Here is a 27,750-nt window from a genome sequence, read left to right as displayed (position 1 = left end):
TGCTCACAAATCTGGTTAACAATAAATACAGTGTCTACAAAACAGTGAGCTGGCCAGACAGCCAGGAGCCAAGGAACGAAAAAAGTATTTTCCCTGTGCAACATCTCCCAACAAACAAGACCACAACAGAACAGGCTGTGACTCCTGATCCAGGCGCAGTCCTGCTGACAGGGACATTAACAGAAGGAATGCTAAAGGAGACCTGTGGTTGTAGCAAGGGGACCAGAAACACAGAATTCAACAAAACAGACACTCTTTCATAACCTGTCATAACCTGCTCACCTCTGCTTATGTGCCGTGAAGATGCCAGCTCTATGATCCCAGCTCAGAAACAACCATTCCCTTTCTAAAGCCAAATCACCCTCACCCATCTCTTCTTTTTATCTTCTGCTTGCTTTTGATATTAATACTGCTTGCAATTTCAAAAACTACACTCTCTGGAGGCCTTTCCCAGCAACTCAGAGAATATAAACAGAGCTGGCACCTCCACATGACCCGAAGGAAGGAGGATGGAATAACAACTATTTAACAGACTTGCTTCCTGCAAATAACCCTGCATTAAACTAAAAGTTTGAGAGACTTTTCAGCTCAGTGACCTTCCAGCCTCATGATACCTTTATTTCTCAGCACAAAAGTTAGACCAATTTCCTTCATCTGCCAGGAGAGCTGTCCACCAGGCCTTAGCATCTCTCCTGGAGCAAGTCTCCTCTGTTGGCGTTGTGGTGGAGTTCAGTGGCCCCATATGAACTGCACATCCTTGTTCCAGGCTCAGTATAAACAGTGAGAGGTCAGCTCCTTCCTAAAGCACAGGCATGCAAAGATTCCCCAGAGAACCTTGCAGAGCAGAGGAGATCTGAATTTTTCATGCAAAAAAAGGGCAACTTCCTTCCATCTTTCTTTTTTTTTTAGAGGTGTGAGGGAAGGTGATCCAAGTAATCCAAATACTAGAACTCAGAACCCAAAAATACACAGCAAAGAAGCAGAAGCTCATTTCTCTCCCTCTGAGATGAAAAACTGAAGGAGAAAATCCCAATTGTAAAATTATTTTGCTCAAATAACATGTTTTCTCTTGAATCTGAGCTCAAAGGCAAATAATATTTGGTGCAAAAAAATTGAAATTTAGGAAAAGAAGACGCTGACTTACAACAGGACTCAAGTGAGCCTATGGAGCAGAGCAATTGCACTTGCTCTCCTTCAGGGCACTCTGCTTAGTGTTTCAGCCCATAAACAATGGATGCCCATAAAACAAAAGCTGCTGCTGTGATACATAAAAGCAGCAATCAAATCTCTCCTCTGTGTGCTCAAAGGAAAAGGGTGATACTGAATGCATATTCCACATATCATTTACTCTGAAATTGCCAATCCCATTTCCTCCACAAAGCTCTCCTCAAAAATCCATTCAGATGGCTCCTGCTCCAGCACATTCCCTCTGTTAGTTTCAGGAAGGACAGGGGAAAATGCACTAACCCAGCCTGTGCCTGTGTGACCAGCTCTGGACCAACTTGACTGAAGCTGCCTAACAGGTGACAGTGGCCCTAGCAACCAAATTTTCTCCTAGAAGAGATTAAATAAAAAATAGACACCAAAGGATTAGTTGGTAATCCCATTGCAAGACTTATTCTGTGTAAACACTGAATGGAAGTAACACTGAGTAGAAAGAGGTGAACACAAAAACTGAAGAGCTTTTGCCATTAGCTTCAGACAGTGCCTGTAATTCCCCTCAGCCAACCCACCCAACAGAACACACAAACCCTTATTTAATAGAAAAGGCTCAGCTTCTAAATAAATTCCAAAGGTGATTTTCTACTGTTAACACTCTAAGCCTGGAAAATCATCAAATGCCAGTTGCAACCAAGGAGTATGCAAAAGAAAGTCTTCTGCAGAAGTAAAGAATCTTGAGCCATGAGGAAAGTCTCATGTTCTCCCTGCTTATTAAAGTAGTTAGTGGTATATTTCCTTTCTCAAAAGAACATTTGTGGGTCATAGCAAACAACAGATCTGTTTGGCAAAAGTGTGAAATACCTACACATTTTCAAGTGACCTGGAGAATATACATGCATCATTTTTAGTGGGATTGTCTTCCAAACAGCTACAGAAAGAACACATCAGCTGTAGGAAGAATGCAAGAAGTACATAGCATAAGGCACAATGGGAGCATGCAGAGGGCGGGTTTATTGTAACTTCTGCCTGGGGAGGCTGAAGGATGAAGAGATCTCAGAAGCTTCCAGGATCACTCAACGTTCTTGTACTTGGTGAAAAGGTTGTACAGAACCCTGAGGGTAGACTTCAGGTCCAAGTTGACAACATCTGTGGAAGAAAAGGAGAAATCCTTAATTTGCATTGTGTTTTCCTTCATTTGTCCTGACAGGAACAGAAGTCCCCACTTCTCTGAGCTGATGGAATTGTGAATAAAAAAATATCCACAGATTTCTGATCTCCCCAAGCCTTTTAAATGTCCTGCACAATTTGCTTCAAAACAGCTTTACAATCACACAGTCACAGCTAACTTCTCTCTGGGAAACAGGAAGGTAATTCCCTTCTCCAACTAAAATTGGCTACAGAGAAAGTCTGCTTCTGTCAGAGACCTGGGATAAGGCTTTGGGAAATACTCCTAATGACTTCCTGGGCCACAGAAGCAGTGAACAAGCAGTCACGCACATCCTGAGGTACTGAACCACATCCACAGCTCTGATATGGTCCATGAATTAACAAAGCCTGTATCCTTAGCAGACTCCAAGCTTTTTATTATTTAATAACCCTTCTTATCATGCTCGGCCAGGGAACAGGTCAGGAATAGCTCTGAATAAAAACCTTTCCTGTTAGCACCTCTCCACCTATACTACAATAAAATGCCAAGAATGCAGGGATTCTGAGGGGAGGCACAGGACAGAGAAAGCTGAAGACGTAGAAATAAAGTTTGGATATAACATGACAGAAATGAGTAGGAAGCAGCAAAAAATACATAGTGACCAATATATATGGAAGCAGAAGTGAGGAAGAATAGATAATTTAAAAATCATCATAAGTCCTAGGAAGACAGCAAACTGTTAAGAGACCAAGCACAATTAATGTGAGGTCCAAGGGAAACCCCCCCACTGTCTGCTTTGAAGACTCATTGCCAGGACCTCTCCACCCTTCCCTCCCACCTCACACTGGATACCACTCTCTACCCCCACACTTCATCTGGTATTTTCAATAATCTCTTAAATATTGTTTCTACACTTTTTGCCTGTATTATTTTACATATTTCATTTATGATTTTCAGTTCACATTTGCAGAAGAATCTTCTCCTGCCCCAAAGAAAGATCCTAATTGCTGTGAAGTCATGCATCCTGAAAAAAAAAGTCTATCCAGAAAACTGAAATACAAAATTTCTAATTTTTCCAGGTATCACAGAAAGTTGATACCCAAATTAAAACAAGCCAACCCAAATTAAAACCCAAGCTTAATGCTGAATTTTTTCTTTTTTTTTTCTGTCTTCCAGTAGTGAAAATTCCATCTCCATTCCTTGACAATACAGACCAATGGTTAATAACGACTGCTGCAAAAGTTATACTGTAATTCCAGTTTACCATTTCCCTAACTTTCAGACCTTGTTATGTCTTAGACTGCTGCATTAGACTACTACTGCTTATTGATCAGTGTCTAACAGGTATTTCCAAGAATAACCATTCTCAGCCTCCTGCTTCTTATTATAATAAGAGAAAATGTGCACAGCTATAACATTACCAACAGCAACAACTAATAAAATGTTAACTGAAAGTGACCATACACTCTAAAATTACTTTAAAATATTCCATTAATTTAGAACTCTCACAGTCCATAACAACCTCATTCAAGGATACTAAATTAATCCACCACAACATAGTTCTGCTGCAAAAACTCAGCACCACGTTCTGCTGCTGGCGCAATCCACTGAATTTGGCTGCAAGAACAGAGAAGAGGAGATGACCTGTATGGTCTCTTTCTGTTTACACCTGTACACAGACACATACAAGATTTAACAAGACCTATTTCTTCCAAGCACTGCAGAAGCACAAGCTGTAGGGATAAAAACAATGTTCTGCTCTAGAAAATGTTTTTCCTTAAATCCTACAAGTAATTAAACTGGTTGGACAGAAAGGCCCACTTTCACAGACATATTTTATGAAAAATCCTTTTGCCAGAGTCTTTTCTCCTGAGAAGATGAGAAGCTTCAGCTTCTCCATGTTTTGCTGCTTTGGAATGTGATTTGGAGAATTGTTTACCCAGCATGTGAAATTGTTTTCACTTGATGACCAATGACAGCCACTTGTGTTGAGGCTGTGAGCAGTCACAAGATTTTATTATCATTCCTTTCTATTCCTTTCAAGCCTTCTGATGTCTCCTTTCTCGTCTTTTAGTATAGTTTCAGTATATAATTTTCTTTTAATATAATATATATCATAAAATAATAAATCAGCCTTCTGAAACATGGAGTCAAGATTCTCATCTCTTCCCTCATCCTGGGGCCCCTGCGAACATTGCCACAGCCCACCACCTCAGATCCTGGGGGCAGTTTTGGGAATCTCACATCAGAAATGACATTGAGGGGCTGGAGCATGTCCAGAGAAGGGAACGGAGCTGGGGAAGGGGCTGGAGCAGCAGGAGGGGCTGAGGGAGCTGGGGGGGGGCTCAGCCTGGAGAAAAGGAGGCACAGGGGGGCCCCTCTGGCTCTGCACAACTCCCTGACAGGAGGGGACAGCTGGGGGGGATCAGGCTCTGCTGCCAGGGAACAAGGGACAGGATGAGAGGAAATGGCCTCAAGTTGTATCAGGGCAGGTTTCCCCAGCTGAGTATTGGGAAAATTCCTTCATCAAAAGGGTTGCCAAGCATCAAAACAGGCTGCCCAGGGAAGTGGTGCATCCCCCATCCCTGCAGGAATTTAGAAGCTGTGTAGATGTGGCACTTGGGGATGTGGCTTAGTGGCGAACATGATGGCTCTGGGTTAATGCTTGAACTCAATGGTCTTAGAGGTTTTTTCCAATTCTATGGTTCTAATCCAAGAGGCATTTACTACCCAATTCATGCTAAAGAGCATGGATTCACCTGACAGGCTTCCCAGCCTATTGATGACCAACAATGGATCAGAGTGTGGCATTAACGGAGCATAACTATACACAGAATTCTTTGGCACAACTTCAGATTCTCTGTCAAAATTAATTACTGTTCTGTGAAAGACATATTGCAATACATGAGGAGATCTTACAAATGACACTAGGGTGACAAGCCATTCCCAAGATGTGACTGTCCTCTCCAGGGGAGCAGTTTTTCAGGAGCCACAGTCAATTTCACAGATACCACACGAGCACACTCACTCCAACAGCTGGGAACTGCTGCCAGGAATGGCCACACACAGAGAAGAGGAAGGAAAACACACAAGAGATGGTACATCTTGCAGCAGCAAAAAGCAAAAAAGGAATGTTGTACAAGCTAATTTGGCTCTCCAGCTTATATTAATTACATTTTCAATCAGTAAAACACTTAAAAGCATATTTTGCTCCTTATTGAATCTCCACAAGCAAGATCTGGTATAGTGTTTTACCATTCATGATAATGTAAGAAAGCCTCATGAAAATGTAACCTCTTCTGGTTTTCATCATTCTTTTCAGCATTCTTCAGGAGCACTTTTCATTCCCCAGTTTACAACAACGTACTGAGAGCATGTATAAGCCATTTAATATTGTCTTTTGCCTTTTCTCCCTTCTACAACCATCTCCACTCTTTGTTAATCTATTTACTATCACCATTTTTCCCATTTTAAGTCAGAACAAATGTTTCTTGCAGGGTCCTCATTTTCCTCTGTTATGCAGAAGCTTGTAACACATCCAAAGTCTGTAACATCAGGAATAAAAATTGCTCATTTAGCAGTCATAAAGTTTTAATTCCTCTTTTTATCCCTAGTGCAAGGAACAATGCAGACCTCATCAATTATTAAAGTTATTAAATAATTTTGAAGTTCAGAGACTTAAAGGGAAAACCTGGGTTTTACACTTTTTAGTTCCAACCCCTACATCCACATAAATGAAGAAGATTTTTTGTACTGGTTCTCCTAAAAAAACCCTTAAAGCCTTCCAGTTATATGTCACTGAAATCCAATCACAGGAGTCCAGACTAGCACCAGCTGCAAGAATTATGAGAATTAGACCATGAAAAGCTTTCTGCTTGGATTGTTATTGAAAACACCAGCTGAATTTATCATGTAGCACAGAACAGCTCTTGAATGACTCACTAAAGCTCCACTTGGACACCTCAGTGAATCTGCTCCAGACAAGAAGCATGGGCAGGATATACCCCAGGCACAGACAGTGAATCCTTTGGAAAACCCTCAAGGGGCCCATTCACAGCTCCACTTTGTGGTACTATTACTACTTTGAATGGAATTGCACTTGAAATACACCTGCCCTGATGACTTTATACACAGTTTAAAGCCACGTGGCACGTCCATACCTTCAGGGCGAGCTTTTGGCTTCTTCAGGCCTCCATCTTGCATCAGCTCAAAAGCAAAAGAAACATTGTGCACCTGAAAGACATAAAAGGTTTAGAATCTCAGAGTTATACAGACATCAAAAGCCTTTAATCAAATATTTTTAGAAGTCTTATTCTCTCTGTACTTGATAATTCTATTTAAATCAATATTAAACATTTACATGATTAAGCATAGCAGAACCATAAAGTGCTTGGTGACAGCAGCTCCTGGGCAGGCTGTGCAGAGAATCTGCAAAATAAGCTAAGCACAACTGTACATAAAGAGTTTCTGAACAAGCGCCTGGAGATCACACAGGAGCACAAATTCCGAAAAAAGAAAATGGACCAAAAGGGAAAGTGAAAAAAGGCAGGTGTCTGCATTTAATCTCTCCTTTGAGGAACAAAAATTACAATTTAAAGAGATCTGCATAGCAGATTTCTTGTCCGCACTTACTGAAATTTAGGCAAGGTAATTAACATTATGAATTCTGTGCAGCTTTGTCACTGCACAAGACAGTTCTGGAGAGACATAGTTTACTACTCAGGACTTTATTAATAATCTCTTTCACCTGCTGCAGTTCCTCCTCATTCATTGTGACAAAACCAATCACTTCCAACATGGTATTTTTCCCCCCAAAACACAGAGCCTACCTCTCCTTCTTCAATTTACAATCCCCATTCCTCAAGGCTAAGTCTCCAAACAAAACACTTCTGTAATACTGGGTAATCTTTATGAATTCCAACCATTAGTAATAAAATTGTAACCAAACAGATGCTGGCTGCAACTCAGCATCCTGCATTTCTACAAGAGCAAAAATTGAAGACAATGGGATAAAGAAGCAAGAAAAAGCTCTAAGGGATGTGTGAGATGTAGTAGAGAACCAGCCTTCCCAGAGATGCACCTTTGCTGAGGAGCTGACAGCAACGTGTGCAGGAGCCAATATGAAAACCCCATTTTAAACAACACTCACAAAGCATTACATCTTTAAACTTTAGCCAATGTTTCCCTTTTTGACCTAGCTCCCTCCTGCTGCAGCTCAGCCAACACAAAACCTATCCTCTGCCCTGCAGCACCTGGCAGAATGAAAAGCAGGGGGCACCTGCAGGACTGCAGCAGGACCAGGCTCAGGGTGTTCTGATATACCATCACCAAATACACACAGATGCATGTGCAGGTCTGGGAACAAGTGCAGACACAGGCAAACTTTTGTTTGTGACATGAAAACGCAGCCTAAATACTTTTCTCATTGTGAGCACAAGAAGCACATTTCAGGCAGTATTACAATCTAAAAAATTACTTTGGTTATGCAAAGTACTATACAGTACAGAGCACTCATTACTGTATTCATTCACCCTGGACTTTAGTAAGCTTTATGTGTTGTCTGATGCCAGGAACAGAGTACCTTTCTTCCTTAACTATGAGGAATTTACCCATTCATTTCATAATTTTTAGTGGTTTTAACTATCAAGTGCCACAGCCTATTTGCTAGATCTTCAGAAGAAAATATACCAGCTTCAGTTTCACCTGGCACAAGGAGAAATGATAAAACAATTGGAAAAAACCATGTGATAATAATGCAGAAAGAGCATAACCTGGAGTTTCTACCCACCTTTTGATCAAAACTTTCAGGTGTTAAGTAGAAGTTGTGAAGAGGAACAAAATAGTCCTCAAGGAGACCCATGAGCAAAACCAAGTAAACACCATCTGCAAACTAAAGAGAAATATGAGGAGAAAGCATCTGTTTGTAAATGCTTTGCCCTTAATCAAATCTTGAAAATAAGTCTCCCCTATCACAGGTAGGAAGTTGGATTTAATAAAAGAATTTTTTCCCCTAAGTCAAAATAGATTGTTTATGGTTTCAGAAAACACTGAATAAAATCCTACATATTTTCAGCCATCCTATTCAGTGTTCCTACCAGACCAGATGGCTACTGAATGGCTAAGGGGGATAATGTTATGCAGTTCTAAGACTTCCCACTTGTGATCATGATATGGCACATGTGACATCCTCTAAAAAATAAATTCTTGGGTATGGCTGAGGCAACAATTTCTTGTGACAGATCAAATCCAGTTGCCCATTTATTTCAGCAAAGCTGTAAAATAGCAGTGAATGAATGACTGGTATTACACCAAGCCAGGCTCAAATGAATTACCCATACTCCTGGTATAATTCTCTGGATTCTGTGCTTATCATTTTGCTGTGACAGTAAGATAACCATCTCTCATGGCTCAGTAAACTCTGGAAAGAAGATCTGCTTCTGCTTAGCCAAGCCATGTTTGAAAATCTGCAATTTACACAGACTACATCCAAGAAGACAAAGCCTCCTACCTGGGTTTCCAACTCTGTTACTTCCAAATTGAGTTTATTCAAGTGTTTGTTCACAAAGGTGATCAGAGACTATTAAAAAAACCAGCAGAAACAGTGATGTCAGACACTACACTCAGTGCTGATGTGAAAGAGCTAACATAATCTTTGAAGACATTTTTAAAAACACAATAGGCATGTTTGCTGCCTGCTTTTGCACAAATAAGTATGCAGGACTTATTTGTTTGCACCAGATGCCAGAACTCAGCAGATGGTGCTGTTACATGCAGCTTTTCCAGCACATCAGGCAAGCTTTAGTGGCCTGGGAAAATGTTGTGATGACATCAGAGCCTGAAGATGAAGTGGGCACTAGGCGCATTTACTGTCCCCAGTAATTTTTTGAGGTTCTTGAAGGTGCCAACAGCACAGTGGTGTGCACACAACTCTGTTCCTGGAAGGATGTGTGCAGTCAGCACACAGATTACAGCCAGCATGTAGCCCAGGTCTGGGATTCCTATTTCAGATGCAAATCCTGCCATTACAAACCAGACCTGTGCCAATGGATTGAAGCACAGAGATCTCTCAGCCCACTTACACCACTTACAGAAGGGACACATAGCACAGTGTTACCACTTTTATTGTGTGCAAAGAGTTAAGTTAGTTCTTCATCCACTTAAAAGGACTTTTCTAAAAGACATTTCAGGCTGGAAAGATAAAAATCTTCCTGAGACTTCAAAGCATTGTTTTAAAAGCACACATCCTTTATTTCACACAAGGGGAAGGGACAATTTACAGCACTGATCTTCACATACTGCTCTCCTAATAAGCAGCTTAACAGCCAGGCTGGAACTATCTGATGGAACTACATGGAGTCTCTTATATATTCCCCCAAAGCAGCAAGAGCTGGCAGAGAGAGATAAACAGCTACACTACCCCTGTGCTCTAACACAAAGCCATGCCAAAAATGTATCTGGATGGACATGCTGTGCAATGATGCTCAACCTTTGAAGGACAAACCAAGGGACCACAGGAATAAGTGCTTAGCACCTGGGCAAAAGCAGCTCTTTTATAAAAGCTTTATATTCAGCAAACTTCTTTATGGGTGAATCACATTTTTACATTTGGAAAACATCACCTGGCTTTGACACAGTGATCCTTGGGGATAAACACTCCTTTCACTACTTCAAATTCTTCTTCTGTTATTTGCTGGATGCTTCTGAATATCTTTCCAAAAGCACAAAAACATTGCAATAAATAAATTGTGGAAAATAAAACGAGGATTTTACTTTTTACCTTTTTGACTACGCTGAGCTTGTCTGGTGCGTGATCAAAAAGAGTGTCAAAGGCATCACGCTCTGGTTTGGGGGAAAAAAATCAAAATCAGAACACCTCCAACAGCACAAGTGTGGAAAGCAGGTTTCCTGTCCAAAACCTAAAGGTTTTTCTCAGAAAATCACATAACAGAAACCCAAGCTAAAAGCACTCTATTTTGATGTCTGGCTATATGCAAGAGCAAACTGCCCTGGGAATTTCAGAAGTAACTGAAAATAAACATATTCACTGATTTCACTTTTCTGCCTTTCAAAATTGGTACACAAAATATGTGGGTGAAAGAAAAATTAAAATGAAACACAAATTCTGACTTTATCTCACTCCTAATTTAAACAGCTATGGTTGCATCCACATTCAGTGTCAAATTCAGACATTAATTAGGTTAATTTAAAATTACTGGTAGTATCCCTGACATCAGTAAAGCCTAGAACTGAACTCAAGGGAATTCTGTTTCAGTAGTGTAAGAAGAGCAAAGCCTACAGACAGCATAAAGATTCAAATTATGTTTCTACCTTCAAAGCACTGTCTATCGATATCTAATCAAATCTGTTTTCAACATAGTTTTTAACAGCTTTTCCATGATCAAATACTTTTTATTTACAGAACACATTTTAATAGTTTTCTACTGTCAAATAAACAAACATTTATTATCTAAATAACTTTGGTATCTGAAGTTACATTATTTAGCCCCTATAGTTCCCTGACATTACTTATTTTCCAGTGCCTTATTAATATTTAATGTAAATATGCTGCAAGAAAAGAAATTATAGTTTTGACATAATGGGCAAATAAAGAAAATAAATTACTTCTTTTCATCCTTTACAGGAGCATACTTCTTAACATGAGAAATTACTTAATGCTTCTCTTGGCAGCAACAGCAAAAGAAATGGGTTTTGGTTAGAAGACCAGACATACAGTTGGTAAGGCCTAAACTTCAAAATCTAGAAACTACAAAGGAGATAAGATCCTCCATGCAAAGGAATTAGCTCTGGTCCTACCCATTATGCTCCATATCTGCATGGAGTAACAAAACCTGCCCCCACAACACATTCCAACCTCATGGAATTGCTCAACCCATTGTCTTGGTCTGCTGAAAGAAAAAAATGACCAGATTTCTGTGCCTGACACAAATCAAACAAAAAAAATTTCAGAGTTGTTACTTACCAAATCTTCCCATCATCATCCTGCAAGTCAGAGAATTCAAAAACATGAAGTTAGTTCCTGAATAATCAGTCTGGGAAGACAAGAGAATGGCCCTAAAAGGAGTTGTTCTTCAATATGCAGAGGGCCAACAGCTTGTGCAAACTCAGGGGTCTGAGCACATCACAGAGCAAACCCAATGTGCTGCAGGAATACCTCCAGCAGAGCACCAGGGAAGTCAGGGAAATCCATTTGAAATTAATGGAAATGCTTAATTACATTTTGCACACAATTATGACTTCTTATCCATACTTTTTATGATGAAAGGTGAATGACTAAAAGTGCTTGTATGTGTATTTCCACAAATATAATCTAAATCACACAGCTTACAAGAAGCAAAGCCATCTATCTCACTTCAACCTGTTTTCTCTGAAGAAAACACATTCTATGTGAATATCATGTAAATAAAACTGCCACGTATGAAATATATACATAGCCAGTGACATCACCAGACATGCAGATGTTTATCAGCTGAGAATCAGGCCCTGATTTGCACAGAAGAATTGGAAAGTATTCAGTGAATGTTGCATTCTGCTGATCACTGCATTTTCCATAGGTGTACTTGTGTCTGGATATGCAACACATTAAGCAGTAACCTTTTAATACTGTGTAATATTAATTAGCTCCATAAAATATACGTATAAACACACAGGCAAATCTGCAAACATCTTTCTTGCTAGAAAATGTCCAAGCCCCAGCCTGCAGATCACATCTTGCAAACCACATCTGGAGGAGAGCACAAGCTCACTGTGTTGTTCAAGGGCACAGGAGAGAGGGGAGGAATTTTGGCCCACAAACCTGAGCCAGAGCTCTGATCCTACAAAAAGCACTATGAGATCTTTAATGTCCACACAGAGATGTTATGATCTCATTTCTGTGTGTTTCCATCTGAAAGATCTTCCCCACTAAGCACCATATGGTGCTTCATTTTATCTTCAAAGCCATGGGAAGCTGAGCCAACTCTACGGGAGCCAATACATGGATAAACTGAGGGAGGGCTCATGTAAGCCCCTCTTAGAAAAGCTGCCTTCAGGCCATGTGAAGGAAAACCTCAGCTTTCAGTTGAAGCCAAAATGTATGTCTAGCCTTCTCTTTACAAAAAGGACTGTAAAAACATACAGCCAAGTAAGCTGGTACAAAAACTGGATAGGGAAGAGGGTTATTTATTTATTTTTGCTGAGCTCTTCTCTCCTTACAGTTCTAACTGTATCACTTCAGTTTAGAGAGCTATGTCAAAGAATTGCCTTTTTTCAAACTAATTCTCCCCCAAAATATCTACATTAGCCCTTCATTTCATAGAGAAAATAGCACTAAGCAGAAAGCATATATATATAGCTACATCCAGTAGGCAGGGGGGGAAAAAGGCTCACATAAGTCACTTTTAGTTAAAAGCTTCTAGGAGACAAGAATTTTCAGAGGACACTTCTCCATTGTAGCATATTTTCAGAGACCAAGTCATCTTCATGTAGTTAAAAAAACACCACATGAAAGGATTTCATTAATTTAGCAAGGATGGGGGATGATTAAACTTCTCCCTCATGCTTAGAAATGGTTTCACATCCTGCACAGAAGCGTTTTGTGCTTACTCTGTCGTGGTCGTCAGCTCCTCTGAAACATGAGTGGTCTGAAGGAGGCCTTCACGTTTCTGGAAAGGAAGATGGAATTAGCAAAGGAGAAGCTCATCAGGGGCTCATTCAGCATCTTTCAGAGCACCAGAGAACAGAACTGGACGAATTCACTAAGTTTCACAGAGGCAGAGGTGAAACAGCTGACACGGGAGGATTCACCCCCAGAACAGTGGCATTGATCAGGCTGACAGCCACAGGGATGTTTGGGAAATGTGTATTTGCAACTGTATTTGCAGCTAACTGCCTCACTGGCAATCCTCCTCCTCCTCAGACCACAGTGAACATCATGCCTGGAATACAGTTTGGAGTTTGTCAGTCCCACTTTAGATCCCTGCAGGGTGGCTGGTCATGTCACAGTGCCTGCCAGCAGCTCGGCACATCTGGCAGCCTGACTCTTCTGGAACTGAAAGGACACGGATGGCTGTGCCCAGGCCAGGGCTCCAGAGTGCTGCACAGCTCTCCTAGAGCAGGCATGGCACTTGGGGCCACTGCCACACACCTGACAGGGACACACACATCCTCCAAGGAAACACAGGGAGCACAAAAAGCTCAGCTAATGATTTCAGCACTTCCCTGATACCAGGTTGTCTTTCCTTGGCATAATTTTCTGCATGAATAAGGAGTCTCTACCCAAGAGAAATAGCATGTGTTGAGACAGTTTCAAAATACCTCAGAGGGTGGAAGTGCTTTCACCTGAGTGAAAAAACTCACTTAGCATCTCCACGGGTTCCTTTCAAAACCATGCCTGAATAGAGGAATTTCTTTCCTCCCTTCTGCGTGCTCAAAAAGCTGACAGAAAGAGCTCAAATCTCAGCAGCCATCTCGGAACCAGGTCTGTCAGAATGACTTAGGGGAGGGTTAAGGGAAACAACCCCCCCAGGCACAAGCTCTGCACATCTTTACCATCTCAGTCGAACCTCAAGCAAGAGCTTATTAGGGAGAACAGCTTTGAGGAGAAACACATCCCTCCCCAGAAGCAGTTTGAGAAATGAGAATTGAAATCTAAACCTGTGAGAAGAGCTCCTGCCCCTGCACTCCCTACTGAAGTAATGAAGGTAGGCAGAACTGCTGGAAGGGAGGGAGCTGTAACAGCTCCATGCCTGCCGGGGCCCTGGGCTTTGTGCTGCCAGCTGGCCACGTCTGCACAGCCCTCACTTCCCTATCACACTCCTATCTCATCCTGCTCTCCCAAGGGAGCCACGGGAACAGCGCCAGGAGCTTTGGGGGAAAAGCCAGCATGACAGCATGGATGGAAAAATGAGGAGGCATCTGACAGGGCAGTGTTTTCCTGCATACAAAACAATGCTGCCTTTATTCCATCCCACCACGTCTCTGCTTTATTAACACAGGGCTCAGGACCTTCCAGGCACCCTGAACCCCAGGGAGAAGATGGTGTAACCTGTGAACAAAACCTCAGTAAGTGATGACTCGTGAGTAATGCCTCCAAGTGCCTGATAAGAAAGAGGAATGGTTTCCAGCACTGGCTGCCCAGCTGGTAGAAAAGGAAGCACTGTTCTCCCTCCCAGGCAGCCCAGCATGCTTCTCTCACAGCAAGCTTAGGTCTCCTGACCTTGCAATCCAAAAGCAAATGTCATTCCTTGATAAAATGTTGATTCCTTCCACCACTGGCACCAGACACATTTATTCTTCATCCTGCCTTGGCTCTGACCTTTCAGTCTGCAACTCACACTAAAAGGGAATTACTGTAAAAATACCCCAGATGTCCCAGCAGCACCAAGCTGGGGCATGCTGCAATTTTAAGAATGAGGCTGACGTGAGCTAAGCATAAAAGATGACAATTCCTGAGCCTTGCAAAAATAACCAATACAGTGAGCCTTAAGGACAATTTTTCCACTTAATTCTGAGAACTTTTTTTGTTTTCCTGAATTAGGATATTTCTTCACCATGCAAGCTTACATTTAGGAAAGCAGGCAGTCGAGTCAGCTGGAAAATCTCAGTATTTTCAGTCCTCACTGGAAGCACCACCAAAACCAACAGTTTCTCTCCTCCCTGCCCTCACTGAGGAGGGCTGGAATGACAGGCATGTGTTGAGTGACACCAGCATTAAAGCATGTATCACACCCTAGACTCTCAACTCAGCACTTAGAGTAGCTGCTCACAGAATTTAACTAGAAGGCCCACCTGAACCCTTGCTCTGCCAGGACCCTTCTTGAATAACTTGGGTATACATTGCCATGATTCCCCAGTTTCCTGCTTCACACAAAGAAACCAGCAAGAAAACTAGTTCTGGAGGTTGATTTCAAAAAGGTTTTCAAGTTACTTCCAAGTAACTCTGCTCTTCAGAGGGGCTATGTCATGGAGGCCATTATGAAATAATAAAAAGATAAGTGGTTTTCTGCTGGGTTGGTCTTGTAGTTGTTCCACATAATATGGAAAGACAGACAGCTAGCTAAAGGTTCTTCCTGCCAAGGAAGGTAAAACAGAAAGTCATCTCCAAAATGCTCGTGAGTTTCTGAGCAAACTAACAGTGCAGGACAAAAAAGGATAGTGCATTGTTTGACAGACCTAGATTGAGCTACAGATATTTCTCAGACTCTAAATCAATTATTTTTAATTAAAAAAACATATGCAACACCTTAAGAAAGTCTCGCTCTGTCACCGCAAGATGGTAAAGGAAGAGAAGGATTTAATGCAAGGGCAGAATTACCATGGAACTGTGGAGATCTGGATAAACACCTTCCATGTAGCACAGTGCTGTCATAATATTATTTCACTTTGTGAATTAGGACACTGAAAGTAAGATGAAAAAAGAGCCCATAGCACTTACACAAGCTCATAAGGTGCTCTGCATTGCTCTGGGATGGGCTGTGGAAATGCACACATCTTGGCTGAGCAGTCACTTGCTAAACCACTTTATTTTCACGGTGTAAGCACAGTCCTAGTCCTTTTGGGGAAGAAGCACCTCAGGAATCTGCACAGTGTGAGGACAGCTCAACAAGTGGATAAAGACAATCAAAGTCACCCATGAAAATGAGACTTAGTTAGTTTTGAAAATTTCAGTGTGGGTGTGTTCCTGCACCATACTCCCACAGCATCTTGCATGGCTTTCTTGCTGCAGGGTCAGTTCTGAAAGATTTGCACAGAAGTCACTTAAACTGTTTATTTACCCCCTCAAATGTATATCCAAGCAAAAAGAGGCATTTAAATGAAAACCTCTCAGTTAACACCTTATGTTAACTGTGATCTAGTTTGACAGAACCCTGTTCATTGTTGGGATATATGACAAGAGATCACTTCAAAACAAATTTGTAATAGGGGCAACAATCTTCTTAATAGTAGTTTTCTTGTTTGGATTAGGAACAATATTCACCTCATCACCATTCTGTTTGTCATTAGAATAACAGAGGCCAAACAAAGTTCATTTAAAGAGATCTGTGTTACTGAACCAGCATGTATTTTTAGACTAGATTATGGATGCTGAACTACAAAAATTCAGTTTACCAAACTAGAAGGCAGAAGGTTTTTTTTTTTTCCAGAATGAACACGCTCTGTTTCATACCACCCCTTGCTTTCCATTTAAATAAACAAAGATGAAGAGTTGCAAGCTTTTCCTAGCACTGGGTTAGGGGCTGAGAGAAGCCTCCTCTTGCACAGGGCCAGCTGTGCCCATGTCCATTGCCAGGACTCCAGGCTCTAGATCCAAGAGCAAGAGCCTCTAGGATTTGACTTAACCCCCACTATACCTGACTCCTTGGGGACACAGGTGTTGCTGTCTCTCCTGCCTAGTTTCTTGTCAGCCTTTATGTCACCCTGTCATCTAGTCTTAAGACCCAGGGACTCTGGTGAGCCAGATGGAGTCTCCTCTATATCCCTCCAACAGGAAAAGAAGTGAAAACCTTCTCCACAGCATTCTTCCTGCTGCAGAGGTGGATGGTTCTGTAGCTTGAACTAAGGACAGGGAAAGGGAGGCTTTATCTTTCTACCTAATATTTTTTTCTGCCTTAGCAGTTATAGAAGACACTTCACTGTACTGGGCAGAAGGAGGTTTTTCACATCAGGGTGTGAGAGAGCTGCTGACCAGCTTATATTTATATATTCCTCCTTATCTTTCCAAGACAGAAAAAAGAAATCTAAAAATAAATCAGTCTCCTATTTACATTCATGTTACTTCATAACTAACTCACTGTTCTTAAATTCAAAATCACCTCCTATAGATAATACACACATTTATTATGAACCAGGGAACATCCATCAATTTCTCATTTACATCACATCCTGCACGTCTAGTGCATCCAGGCAGGCAACCTGGAAACACCATTACTTAAATATAAAGCAAAATGAAGCTCATCTAATCAACCACCCTGCATCTTGTAAGGGGATCCAGGTTTGCAAAACAGGGTGTGGGATCACTTTATCTTCTTCATTCTTGAAAGGAAACTCACAGCTGGAACAGTAAATTGCAGAGTGAGTGCCACAGCAAACAGGCACTTGCAGAGCAGAGTGCCAGCTGGAACACATCTGCCTGGGGTTCAGCAGCTGGGAGAAAAACTGGGTTCCCATGGGAAGCTTTCCCTGGGATAGAAGGCAAGGAAAAAGAAGAGGTACAGATGCTTGAAAGTAGAGCCTTTGTAGAAGGAAAGGTCGACACAAAGCAGAGAAAGGAATAACCAGAGCAGTATCTAGGGCAGGGGGGAAGCAGTCAGGGTTCCGTAGGTCAGATCTCTCCCCCATATCTAAGGAAAGCTAACAAAAACACAGGACTGTGAAAGAAATGATGAAAGTCTATCAGGCTTGCCAAGGAAAACAACGTGTCTAAGTCTGCACATGAAGTCATTGGGGAAAAACCACACTGCTAACAGGCATTCCAGACTGGGGAGATTTTATGTGCTGAGACTCCTTCCTGTGTTGTTTAGGTTTCAATGGCTTCTCTGCAAAAAATGCATGGCAAAAAAAACTGTACCAGAGTGACAGAAATTACAAGCCCAATGCTCCCTTATACAAAATCCCACTGCATGTTTGAGCTTGCTATTGCAATAGCAAAGGGTGGCCCCAAACCTACTAAGGATGTGCTGTCCTTGGGGTCTCATTTAAGCACGTGCAACCCAAAAATGCATTCCCAAGCACGGGACTCACCAAACAAGTGGGACAGACATTTTCTAAATGACAAAAGATGAGAGGCAATGGGTGGGAGCAGCCCAGCCCTGCAGAACGCCCTCTGCTCCTGCCAGGAGCTGGTACTCACCCGTACCACCACCACCTGCACAGACACGTGCTCAGGCAGCCGGATGGGAGCTCGGAAATGCATGGCCAAAGCCACCAGGAGGTGCAGGATGGAAATCAAATTCTTGCCATGGATGGCTGCAGGGAACAAGGGAAAGGAAGCCAGTGAAAGGACACTGAGGTGTTATTTTAAACAAACAGTTCTGGGGGAAAAGGCAGTGAAAAATGCTTTTGGTCAACACAGTGTTTTTATCCTTCTTCCTCTTTTTCCTCAATTAGTAAGGCCTACAATGTAGCTTCACAGGTAGCAAAGCCTACATTCAGCCCTTCCTTTAAGCAAAACTTACAAGTCCCAACCCTCTCTGATCACAGACAGGCAAACCCAACCACTTGCTTTCCACTGCACTGGAGGATACTGGGGAAGGATGATCTTAGCAGACTTCCTAAGTGATAACACACTTACTGAGACAGAAAATATAGTAAAAGTTCTTACAGTCAACATTCCACTTGATTGTCCAGCCATGGGGTCGGAGTAAATCATGGACAGCTTCCAAGACCGTCTGCAACTTCTGCTTCTGACCAATTTCAGATTGTGTCACCTCCGCCACATTCAGTTTACGGTCAGCCAATTTTTCTGCATTTGAAAAACAAACAAAATAAATAAATAAAAAGGGCAGACAAAATCAGATTAAACTGTGTAGAGATAAGCACAGACCACTGGAGTCCACTAGAACTTTTCTAAGATAATTATTTTCCCTGGATGGAAAAATAGCTGAGAGTAAAACTTTTACCAAAATATGTCAGTTCCAACAAAAATGTGACAAAACTGGTAAAGCCTGGCTGAACATGCTCATCAATCAGATATCAAAATATGTAACAACTTTCAGCTAGGCATCAAGCTAACAGCAATATTAATTATACCTCCCACTTTCTTTCGCTGCAGAAAAGCATTTGGCACAACACAGCCTTCACTGCACAAGGAATCCGCACAGGTACAAAGGACTTTTTTAAAGTTAGTTTAGGACAATAAGTGGGAAATATTTTGTATGAACATTTACTTCAGCTTGACAAGCTTAATTTCAAGTCAGCTGAAGGTATGAATTTAAGCTAAAGCATATTTTGCATCCTCAAACCCTCAAGACTCATACCAGGATTAGCTCAGTGGAACTAATTTAAAACGTAAGTTGGTACAATCTTGTCATGTTGTTGACATTGTCACATCATAGTTGATTACTTCCAAAATGAAATAAAACAGGAAAATATGTAAAATTCCATTACTAAAATTTCAGTTCTGCTGATGTAATATAACTATTTGTGGCCAAAGTCACAGACAACTTGTTCTTCTCTTTCTCTGTGTTGTGGCCCTTGCAAAAGAGACAGAAGCTAAAATTCTAAAAAAAAGAAAAACCAGGGAGCTGAGGAAGGTGGGTTAGAGTCCTCCAGCCATCAGAGCAATGGGAACAGCTCATCTCTGTTCTTGCTCCACACCCATAAAAAAATGTGGCCAAACTCACTGTGCTGATCTGCCCACGATGTCAGGACTGGTTGGCCATATTCTAATTATTCCACTCTCTAAAACAAAAAACATACTTCACCAAAACTGTTTTCACAAAATGAGATTCTAAAGATTCTGATGACTCTTTCAGAGTTGTCAAAATTCCTCTTTTTCCAATAATGGAGATATTTCTGCTCTCAAGTTTAAGAGCATGCTTCTTCTGGATGTTTTATCTAGCTGAAGATATATTTTTTCTTTTTTTTTTAAAGGGGCAGCAATACAAAAAGCACTCTAGTAACCCAAAGAGAAAAGACTTGGAGGTTATCAACTAACAAATACTTTGAACGTCTTGAATATTTCTAGCAATCTAAAGTAGAGATTTTATTAATCAATATTTTTTATCAAGATTATGAAAACAAGCAAAATAATTTTTCAGTCACATGTTAGGGCTTCTGCCTATTCTTAGCGCAGGTTACCTATCAGTCAGCAAACAAATTTATTTCCTTTTACACCAATATCATGTGTACTAGGCCATTCCAGCTTCTCTGAGTGGCACTGCTTGCACCTTGATAAAATTAACTAAACAAGGAGCTCCACCTCCATCAGTCATTTACTAATATCTTACTTCAAATCCCTTCAGCATAAGCCCAGTGACAAGCTGTTGTCTTTCATCCTTTTCTGAGGGCCTGGCTATCAAGACTAAACACCTCTCACTCAAAAGGAATGGTTAACTACTACTTGAAGTTTAATGACCACACCTTGTTAGTTTTTCCAGGAAGGTGAGGGAAGGAACAAAGACACTGCTGAAGAACAGCACAAGACTGGGGCTGAGCTGAGGTAGCTCCAGGTCACAGGAGATGCATCTGCTCTCCAGTCAGGGGCCCAAAATGCAGGAAATGAGTAAAAGCTGGTGCAGTGAAAGATCTCAGGCTGCAAGATGTCCACGTCCATCTTTCCTGACTGATCTACACAAAGAACCATAGAACCATTTGGAAGGCTGGAAAAAACCTTCAGATCACTGAGTCTCAGCACTGCCAAGACCACCACTAAACCACATCCCCAAGTGCAAGACCTGCATGATTTCTGAACATCTCCAGGGATGGTGACTCCAACACCATCCTGGGTAGCCTGTGCCAAGGCTTAACCACTCTTTCAGTGCAAAAATTTTCCCAATATCCAATCTGGACCTCCCCTGGCACAGCTTGAGACTGTTTCATCCTGTTCCCTGGGAGCAGAACCCAACCCTCCCTGGCTGTCCCCTCCTGTCAGGGAGTTGTGCAGAGCCAGAAGGTCCCTCCTGAGACTCCTTTTCTCCAGGCTGAGCCCCCCCAGCTCCCTCAGTCCCTCCTGGTGCTCCAGCCCCTTCCCCAGCTCCGCAGAGTTATGAAGAACAACTGGATTCAAGCAAATACTCCCCAGTTAAAATTGCCTGTACAGTGCTGATCCATACAACATTTGGAGGCTCTCGGCTGCAGGCTAACACAGAAGAGTTGAAAGTACTCTTGCTTCATTCCTCGAGTTATTGTTTTTGAGGAGTTTCAACTGCACAGAAAGGTAATGGTCATTAACTAATTTTAAAAGCTTGTGGATGTACATCAAAACACCTCTCATTTAAAGGGCCTGTGCAAAAAAATCCAGCAGCCAGTGGAACCAGCAGCACTAAGTCCTCCTGCCCCACTGTGACACACACATCCCACAGCCCAGCCCACTCCTGAAAACACATTAGAAGTGAACTGAGAGCAGTATGGCTAAGAAAAAGTGTGGATTTATACAGTACTGGAAGCCTCAAGCCTTTTTCTTTTCCAAAAGCATCCGCATAAATCACTGGATTATCCTGAGTCTTCTCCACTGTGCTTCCTGCATCAACACACACATTGCAAAGATGGGAGGGGGCTGCAAAATCCCAAATTCTCAACAGAGTGTATCCCCTCATATGTCATTCACACAGAGGTGCACATTTTGAGCACATGTCTGCTGTCATTCATTCTCTTTTTCTTTTTTCCCCTCAAAAAGTAATACTTTTATACAAAACAGCTCTCAGCCCAAAAGCTTTCAAAAGCAAAATACAATGACAAAATTTCGGACCACATGGCTTCTGCTTGACCCCACAAACACAAATCTCTTCACTCCTTTTCTACCCCACATTTCAGCTGCCTGGACTACAGTCAATCCATGAAACAGATACCCAGGAATTACCTGGATTTCCTCCCCTCTCAGCAGACAGCCTGAGCAGAACAGATGGAGAAGCTGAGGCAGCTTTCAGTGACATCAACCATCTCACTGAGATGTTGAGTTACTGCACAGTCTGCAGCTTTGGGAGAGGTTAATTTGGGGCCCTCCCAGTCTTTGGTGTCACCTTCTCTGACAGGGACTCACCCAGCAGCTTTTGCAGCACCTGCCCATCATACAGGTCCTCTTCAAGCTGTTTGACAATGATTCTCTCCTCCACCAGCACATCATTAATCCAGTCAATTAGAACCTGCAAGCACAGAAAAAGGAGGCAAATGTTTAAAACCAACCAAAATACATTCCTTCCATTCAAGGCAGTAATCAGGACTATAGAACAGATGAACTGCAAGCATAGTTATGTATTTCCAATTTGCAGAGATGAGACCTGAATTAAAAAAATAAAAATAAATAAAAGCATCTGATTGTCCCTTATTGTTTTTAATTCAGGTCTTGACAACAGGACAAGGCATTTTATCCTCAGCTATTGCAGAATACAAAAGTCCAAAATTAAAATCTTGGTCAAATGGGTCTGATAATAATTTTACCATTCTAACAGTTCCCATATGCTGAATACCATAACTACGAAAACAATTCGGTCACCTGAAAAACTGGAATGAGATAAAGAATCTTTAAAAACAAAAGGAACTGAGCTGGATCTCCCTGAGCTAGGTGCCAAAGACAATTATTTCTGAACAGTTACAGGAAAACAAGCCTTGACTGTTTGAAGCTGGTAGTAACATTCTCCTCCAATTTACTTCTCAGAAATTTAAATTATTTTCACTAAAATAACAAAATTGTGTGGGAAGAGACACAATGTTAGCTCCTGCTACTTCCTAGGTTCCATAAGATAAGAGTATTGCCAATCACAGATGTGAAAAATCCATTGACTAGAGCCACCTGAAACAATAAGTTTAATTCAACCATTCTGTAATCTTTAGTTTGCATTCATACAAAGTTGCAGATTCTTTTAATTTACTTCTGATGAGACCCCATATTTCTGCCTCTTCTTGGCAGTTGTGACGGCTAAGAAGGTTCTGGGGTTTTATTATACAAGAGATTGTGAAACAAAAGCAAATAAACAAAATATACGCAGACTTGCAGTGGAAAACAGCCACCCTGGGACTCCTAGGCAACAAGAGCATTTGAATGTGTTGGGCACAAGGACATTCAGCCTGGCTGCTGATGTTCATTCAACCTAAAAACCTCAAATAAATCTGGCTGGGCTTAGTGACCATGAAAAGGTTTACAACCCAAACATGAAATACTAATGCTTCATGTACCTCTAATCCATTTCTCTAGTGCTTCCAAAGCATGCTGAAAATACAGAGTGAAAGTCAGCTCTGAAAATAGGGGCAGTGTGTAATTGGCAAGCAAGCTTTGGCTGAGTGATTTGGCAAGTGCTCATTCCATATAAAACAAGGATCAGCATCAATGCTCACCCAGGTAAATCACCTTTGCCCTCTAAACTGTCCAGAAGGATTAAAACCTCAACAATAAAAATTACTCTTCCAAAGATCTGCCTTTGAAAAGAAAGGTTTTCTGTTAAGTTATTCACTATTCAATATCGTCATCTTGTGTCAGAAGTGGTCTTCTCTCACACAGGTACAAGAGGGGAGGTGGGGAGGTGAGTGAGGACATATGGATACACAAGGATGAGCTCTGCAGCAGCAACATCATCACCCCACTGCTCCCCCGGGACAAGTCAGCAAAAGATCACCACAGCTGGAAGCCAATGAGAAGCACAATGCTATCTTTCACCTCAAAAACTTCACCAGTTATACAGAAAAATCAGTCCTAGATAACAAGACATCATCTAGAAAGAGATTTTTTTTAAAGGTGACTGCCTAATTCCATAATTATACAGGCTTGAAACACTGACATCCATAAAAAATTCAACTGAAGAAATCAAAATCATAAAAGGTTTAGGTCTTCTGTGAGATTTACAGAACAGGCTTTCAAAAATTATCTGAAGTTCAGCAGAAGATATTTAATATACTCAGATCCCATTACAGACCCGAGGTTGGATTTCAAGAAGTCCTCAAAAGCTTTGTTAAAGGAAGACTCAGGATGCTAAACTATTTGAAACCATTAATAAATATTTTATTTTGTTTGTCCTGTGCTGAATGGTATTGAAGTCAGAATCTAGAAAATGCCAAGGAATTATAAATAAAAGACTAAAATGTAAGATCCAATATCCCATTTCCAAGAGTGCAGATACACAGTACAGGGTCTTAAAAAAGGAAAATATATACACTATGTGCTAATTAAATGTTTCACAAAAATTTAGAATTGAAAAACTTTAAGTAAAAAAACTTAAAAAAGTAAAAAAACAAAAAAACAAAAAAGACAAATTAAACAGGTCTAGCCATAATTATTTTATTATTTTCACAGTTTAGTACCCAAATCAAAGAAAAATATCCCAAAAAACATTATAACCTCTCTATTATTCAGACTACAACTTTAGCTCTACTAAAAAAAAATGAGTTTGCAAAGGAAAAAAAAATCCAGGTGTTTTTTTCCAACAGCTGTTGAAGACTGTAAAGTACTGCAGTGAAAAAAAATCCCAAGCCTTTCCTGATTCCTTGATTATGTCTTAATTAGAAACCTGGAAAAGCTTTCAGCACAGATTTTTTTCTTTTGAACTTTTACAGAGGAAACACCACATTGCTCATTGAAACGATGAAGGTGCACGAATAGTTTCTGACTCTGCTCACGGAACATCAGCTCTCTCCAGTTCTTCGTGATTTCTCCTTCATAAAAATGCAGAAGCAGGAAATATTCAATAACCTGAATGTCTCAAAATTTTAACAGCCTGACACAGGCACACTGATGCTTGGTGGGAAGCAGACAAGAGCATCTCCTGTGCATGAAAAGATGCTTAACCTCGATGTGTCTGGTCTCACACTCTACCCATTCCTTCCTTCCTGTGCTTGCACTTCGTACAGCTCAATATTACATTTTGAGCTCATAAAAAGCTGCTTTTCTATAGACTTCTATAATATTTGGGGCTAGTAGTGTGGTTTCAAAAATTGAATATAATATTCTGATGTCCTCACAACTGTACCTGACATTTCCTGCACGTCTGCACTCATCTAAGGCACTTCTGAACTGGGCCAAATGCTCAGACACATGCACTTGTAGCTGCAAAAATTCAGAGTTCAAGGGCATAAGGGCCCCACAGTCACCCCTATACAGTAGTGGAAAAAATGCAAAGCAACTCAAAATACATTAACACATCTGGCACAGTGGGAAAACAGGAAGCCCAGCCACCAAAAACAGCCCAGAAAGAAAACCCTGACTTAAATGACCCACTTCCCCTCAGCTTCTGGGGAAATCAGGAAGCAGAGATCAAAGGTATGAAACTGGCTGAACATGAAAATTAATAGCAAAAATTCACATTCAGGCCTCGTGGCTAAGCACAAAGCACTGGCATCCTGTAAGCAAGGGGAAGGCCTCCTGTTGCCAAAAGCAGATCACAGAGCATTTCAGGAGCTCAGTTTCATCTGGTCACAAGTGACAAACCACACGTCAAAGGACAGTGGCCTCATTTTGGTTTTCTCTTTACCTCAGTAAATCTAAAAAAAGGCATAAAACCAGAGATGGGAAAAGTTGGTATCTTCCAGGACAGTGAGTGTTTTGCTGCAAATGAGAATGTTTACTCTTTTCAGGCAGTGTCCAGAGCAGTAGTGTTTGGATCTGTATAAAGTTTAGATGAGTCTTTTAAAGGCTAGAAGTTGTTACAGTTATAAGTCATTCTCACAGAAAGTTTTGCAGGGAGGAAAACCACCTTACAACTGTGGTTTGCTGCCTGTGGTCAAGGCACTTTCAGACAGGACCCAACTCTTGTAAGCTGATGTTCTGAAATTTTGCATTCAATTAGCCAAAGCTCTTTCTCATATTTTTCCTAATGAAATACAGAAAATGAGCAAATATTGGACAAGAAGTAAAAGAAGCTGACATATTTCAGACACTAAAAATAGAGCATTTTGTGAATGCAATATTTATACACGCATATAAATAATAGCAGCAACTTATCTCTTTCCCTGATCTGAATTTTCAGTTTTAAGTCTGTTCAACCATCTACCAAATTTTCATTACACACTGGGCCAATGAAGTGAGTTTAAAAAAGCTGCTGGCCAGAGAGGGAACTTTGCTGAACACTTCATACTGACAAATTGTGACTATTTTTAGTAAACTGTCCATGGTGATAGCATACAGCACTTACAGGCATAATGGTTTTCATATGTACAAGAAGACTTAAAGCAGGTATTTTTACATCCCCAACTAAGCAGCCTTCAACAAGGAGATTCTCTGTATATTTGCTTTACTACGAGAGAGGAATGAGGTTTTTTCTTGTGTTTTTCATCTGCTGGTCTCTGTATTACCACAGTGCTGTACAGTCTGTCCCTCTAGAGTTACAAAGGCTCTGTCAAAATCACTTCCAAATGCCCAATCCACAATGCATATAATTCCTATGGCATGGAGTTAGCAGAAATTAAACCAACATTTGGTGGAGACAAAGAGGTACTAAAGCAGTGTCAGCAGCAGAGATCTCTGCTGCTTCTTTGCACTGAGACCCATTTGCCCCACTGCATTCAACTGGCAGGACAGAAACACTCAGCATCAGTAATGGCAAGCTGTTGGCACGTCTAACTCTGGTGCTGAAGGAGACCTGGGCTGGCCCCCAATGAAACTGAGTTCCACTGCCAGCTTTGAAAAGACACCAGGATCTGCTGCTGCTATTGGCACACTCCTGTCTGAGGGGAAAGAGAGAGAAGGAACCACTTGGAACTATAAAAACCTCCATCTATTCAAGTTCCCACTCCTCACTAGTCCATGGAGAGCTTTCCTTTCAGGCTCTGCAGGGCAGACACTTTTCTGCTGGCTGGGTTTCTAAAGCTCAGCAATTCTCATCCAGCACTGGAGCTCTGGAAAATGCCATTACCATCAAGGAACAGAAAACAAAGAATAAATTACTCTTTTTTTTTTTTCATTATCCAAACTCTGTAGTAAAAAGCAAGTTTTGCCAGCATAATTCAAACCTCCCCTTGGCTTACAGACTGACACCAACACAGTGTGAATTCACACCAACACCGCTGAATCTCTGTAAAAACTCTAACTGCAGAGAGTTATTAGCAACTACCCAAATTACACAGGCACTCTACAGAACACATCTCTTCTTCAGGGATGATCCCAAGGAAACAATCTCCAGTTCCATGCTGCTCACTGCACCAGGTGATCCCATTCCATTGGAACCTCTTTCCTTGTGCAAGTGGGAACTGGCCTAGTGACCCTGAACCTGACTCTGCAATACACTCAAACATTATCCTCAAGCGTTGTTCTGGCCCTGGTTTTCATTCCTCCTGGAGGCTTTCAGGTTTTTAATCTGAAAAAAAACCCCAAACCTTGCTGGACTACACCATCCAGGGAAGACTCAAACTTGTATTAAACTCAGCAGGAAAATTCACAATTTAAAAGCAATTGCAGTCTCCATATCAAGTTTCCTGAATCTCAGAGTACATCTGGTTCCTCCACTGCAATGACTCTTGTTCAGATGATAATATCACTGCTCCACTAGCAGAGAAACCACATTACATTCTGAGAGGGTGATGCAAGACCACTGCACCTTTCAAAGAATTAATGGATTTAGGTACTAACAAAGAAAGAATGCACAGTCACTTAATTTAAAACCACAATGTACTCCCGGTGAATTAGAAAAACAGAAATTTGAGCATAGTTCCTTGCTGAGCTCAGTCTGAAGTGGTTTTGTGATGCTAAACACATTATTGCAGTGGTAATAACAGATCACTGGGCTTGTTTTAAAGAGGTACCAGGTGAGCAGTTTGCTGAGGCATTTGCTGAAGCAGTTGGCTTTGGGGAAGCAGCCAGGGTG

General features: G+C 41.3%; 1 protein-coding gene across 1 annotated transcript in view; it reads right to left on the bottom strand.

Moving 5' to 3' along the window:
* Positions 1 to 1,995: 1,995 nt before the first annotated feature.
* Positions 1,996 to 27,750, bottom strand: part of PARVB (parvin beta) — a 48,198-nt gene continuing 22,443 nt past the window's right edge. The window contains exons 4-13 of the mRNA XM_054282066.1: positions 22,005 to 22,107; positions 18,627 to 18,767; positions 18,156 to 18,271; positions 12,911 to 12,969; positions 11,289 to 11,308; positions 10,086 to 10,147; positions 8,817 to 8,885; positions 8,097 to 8,198; positions 6,469 to 6,541; positions 1,996 to 2,307 (exon numbers count right to left, since the gene is read on the bottom strand). Coding sequence (XP_054138041.1) covers positions 2,231 to 2,307; positions 6,469 to 6,541; positions 8,097 to 8,198; positions 8,817 to 8,885; positions 10,086 to 10,147; positions 11,289 to 11,308; positions 12,911 to 12,969; positions 18,156 to 18,271; positions 18,627 to 18,767; positions 22,005 to 22,107 — 822 coding nt within the window. The 3' untranslated portion in view covers positions 1,996 to 2,230. The remainder of the gene's footprint in view (positions 2,308 to 6,468; positions 6,542 to 8,096; positions 8,199 to 8,816; positions 8,886 to 10,085; positions 10,148 to 11,288; positions 11,309 to 12,910; positions 12,970 to 18,155; positions 18,272 to 18,626; positions 18,768 to 22,004; positions 22,108 to 27,750) is intronic.

This window comes from Melozone crissalis, unplaced genomic scaffold, assembly GCF_028551555.1.
Source record: "Melozone crissalis strain CALT ecotype California unplaced genomic scaffold, PUWL_Pcris_2 ptg000033l_1, whole genome shotgun sequence".
Classification (NCBI taxonomy): Eukaryota; Metazoa; Chordata; class Aves; order Passeriformes; family Passerellidae; genus Melozone; species Melozone crissalis.
Note: the sequence above shows the minus strand (reverse complement) of the source record. Positions and strands in the feature narration are given on the sequence as shown.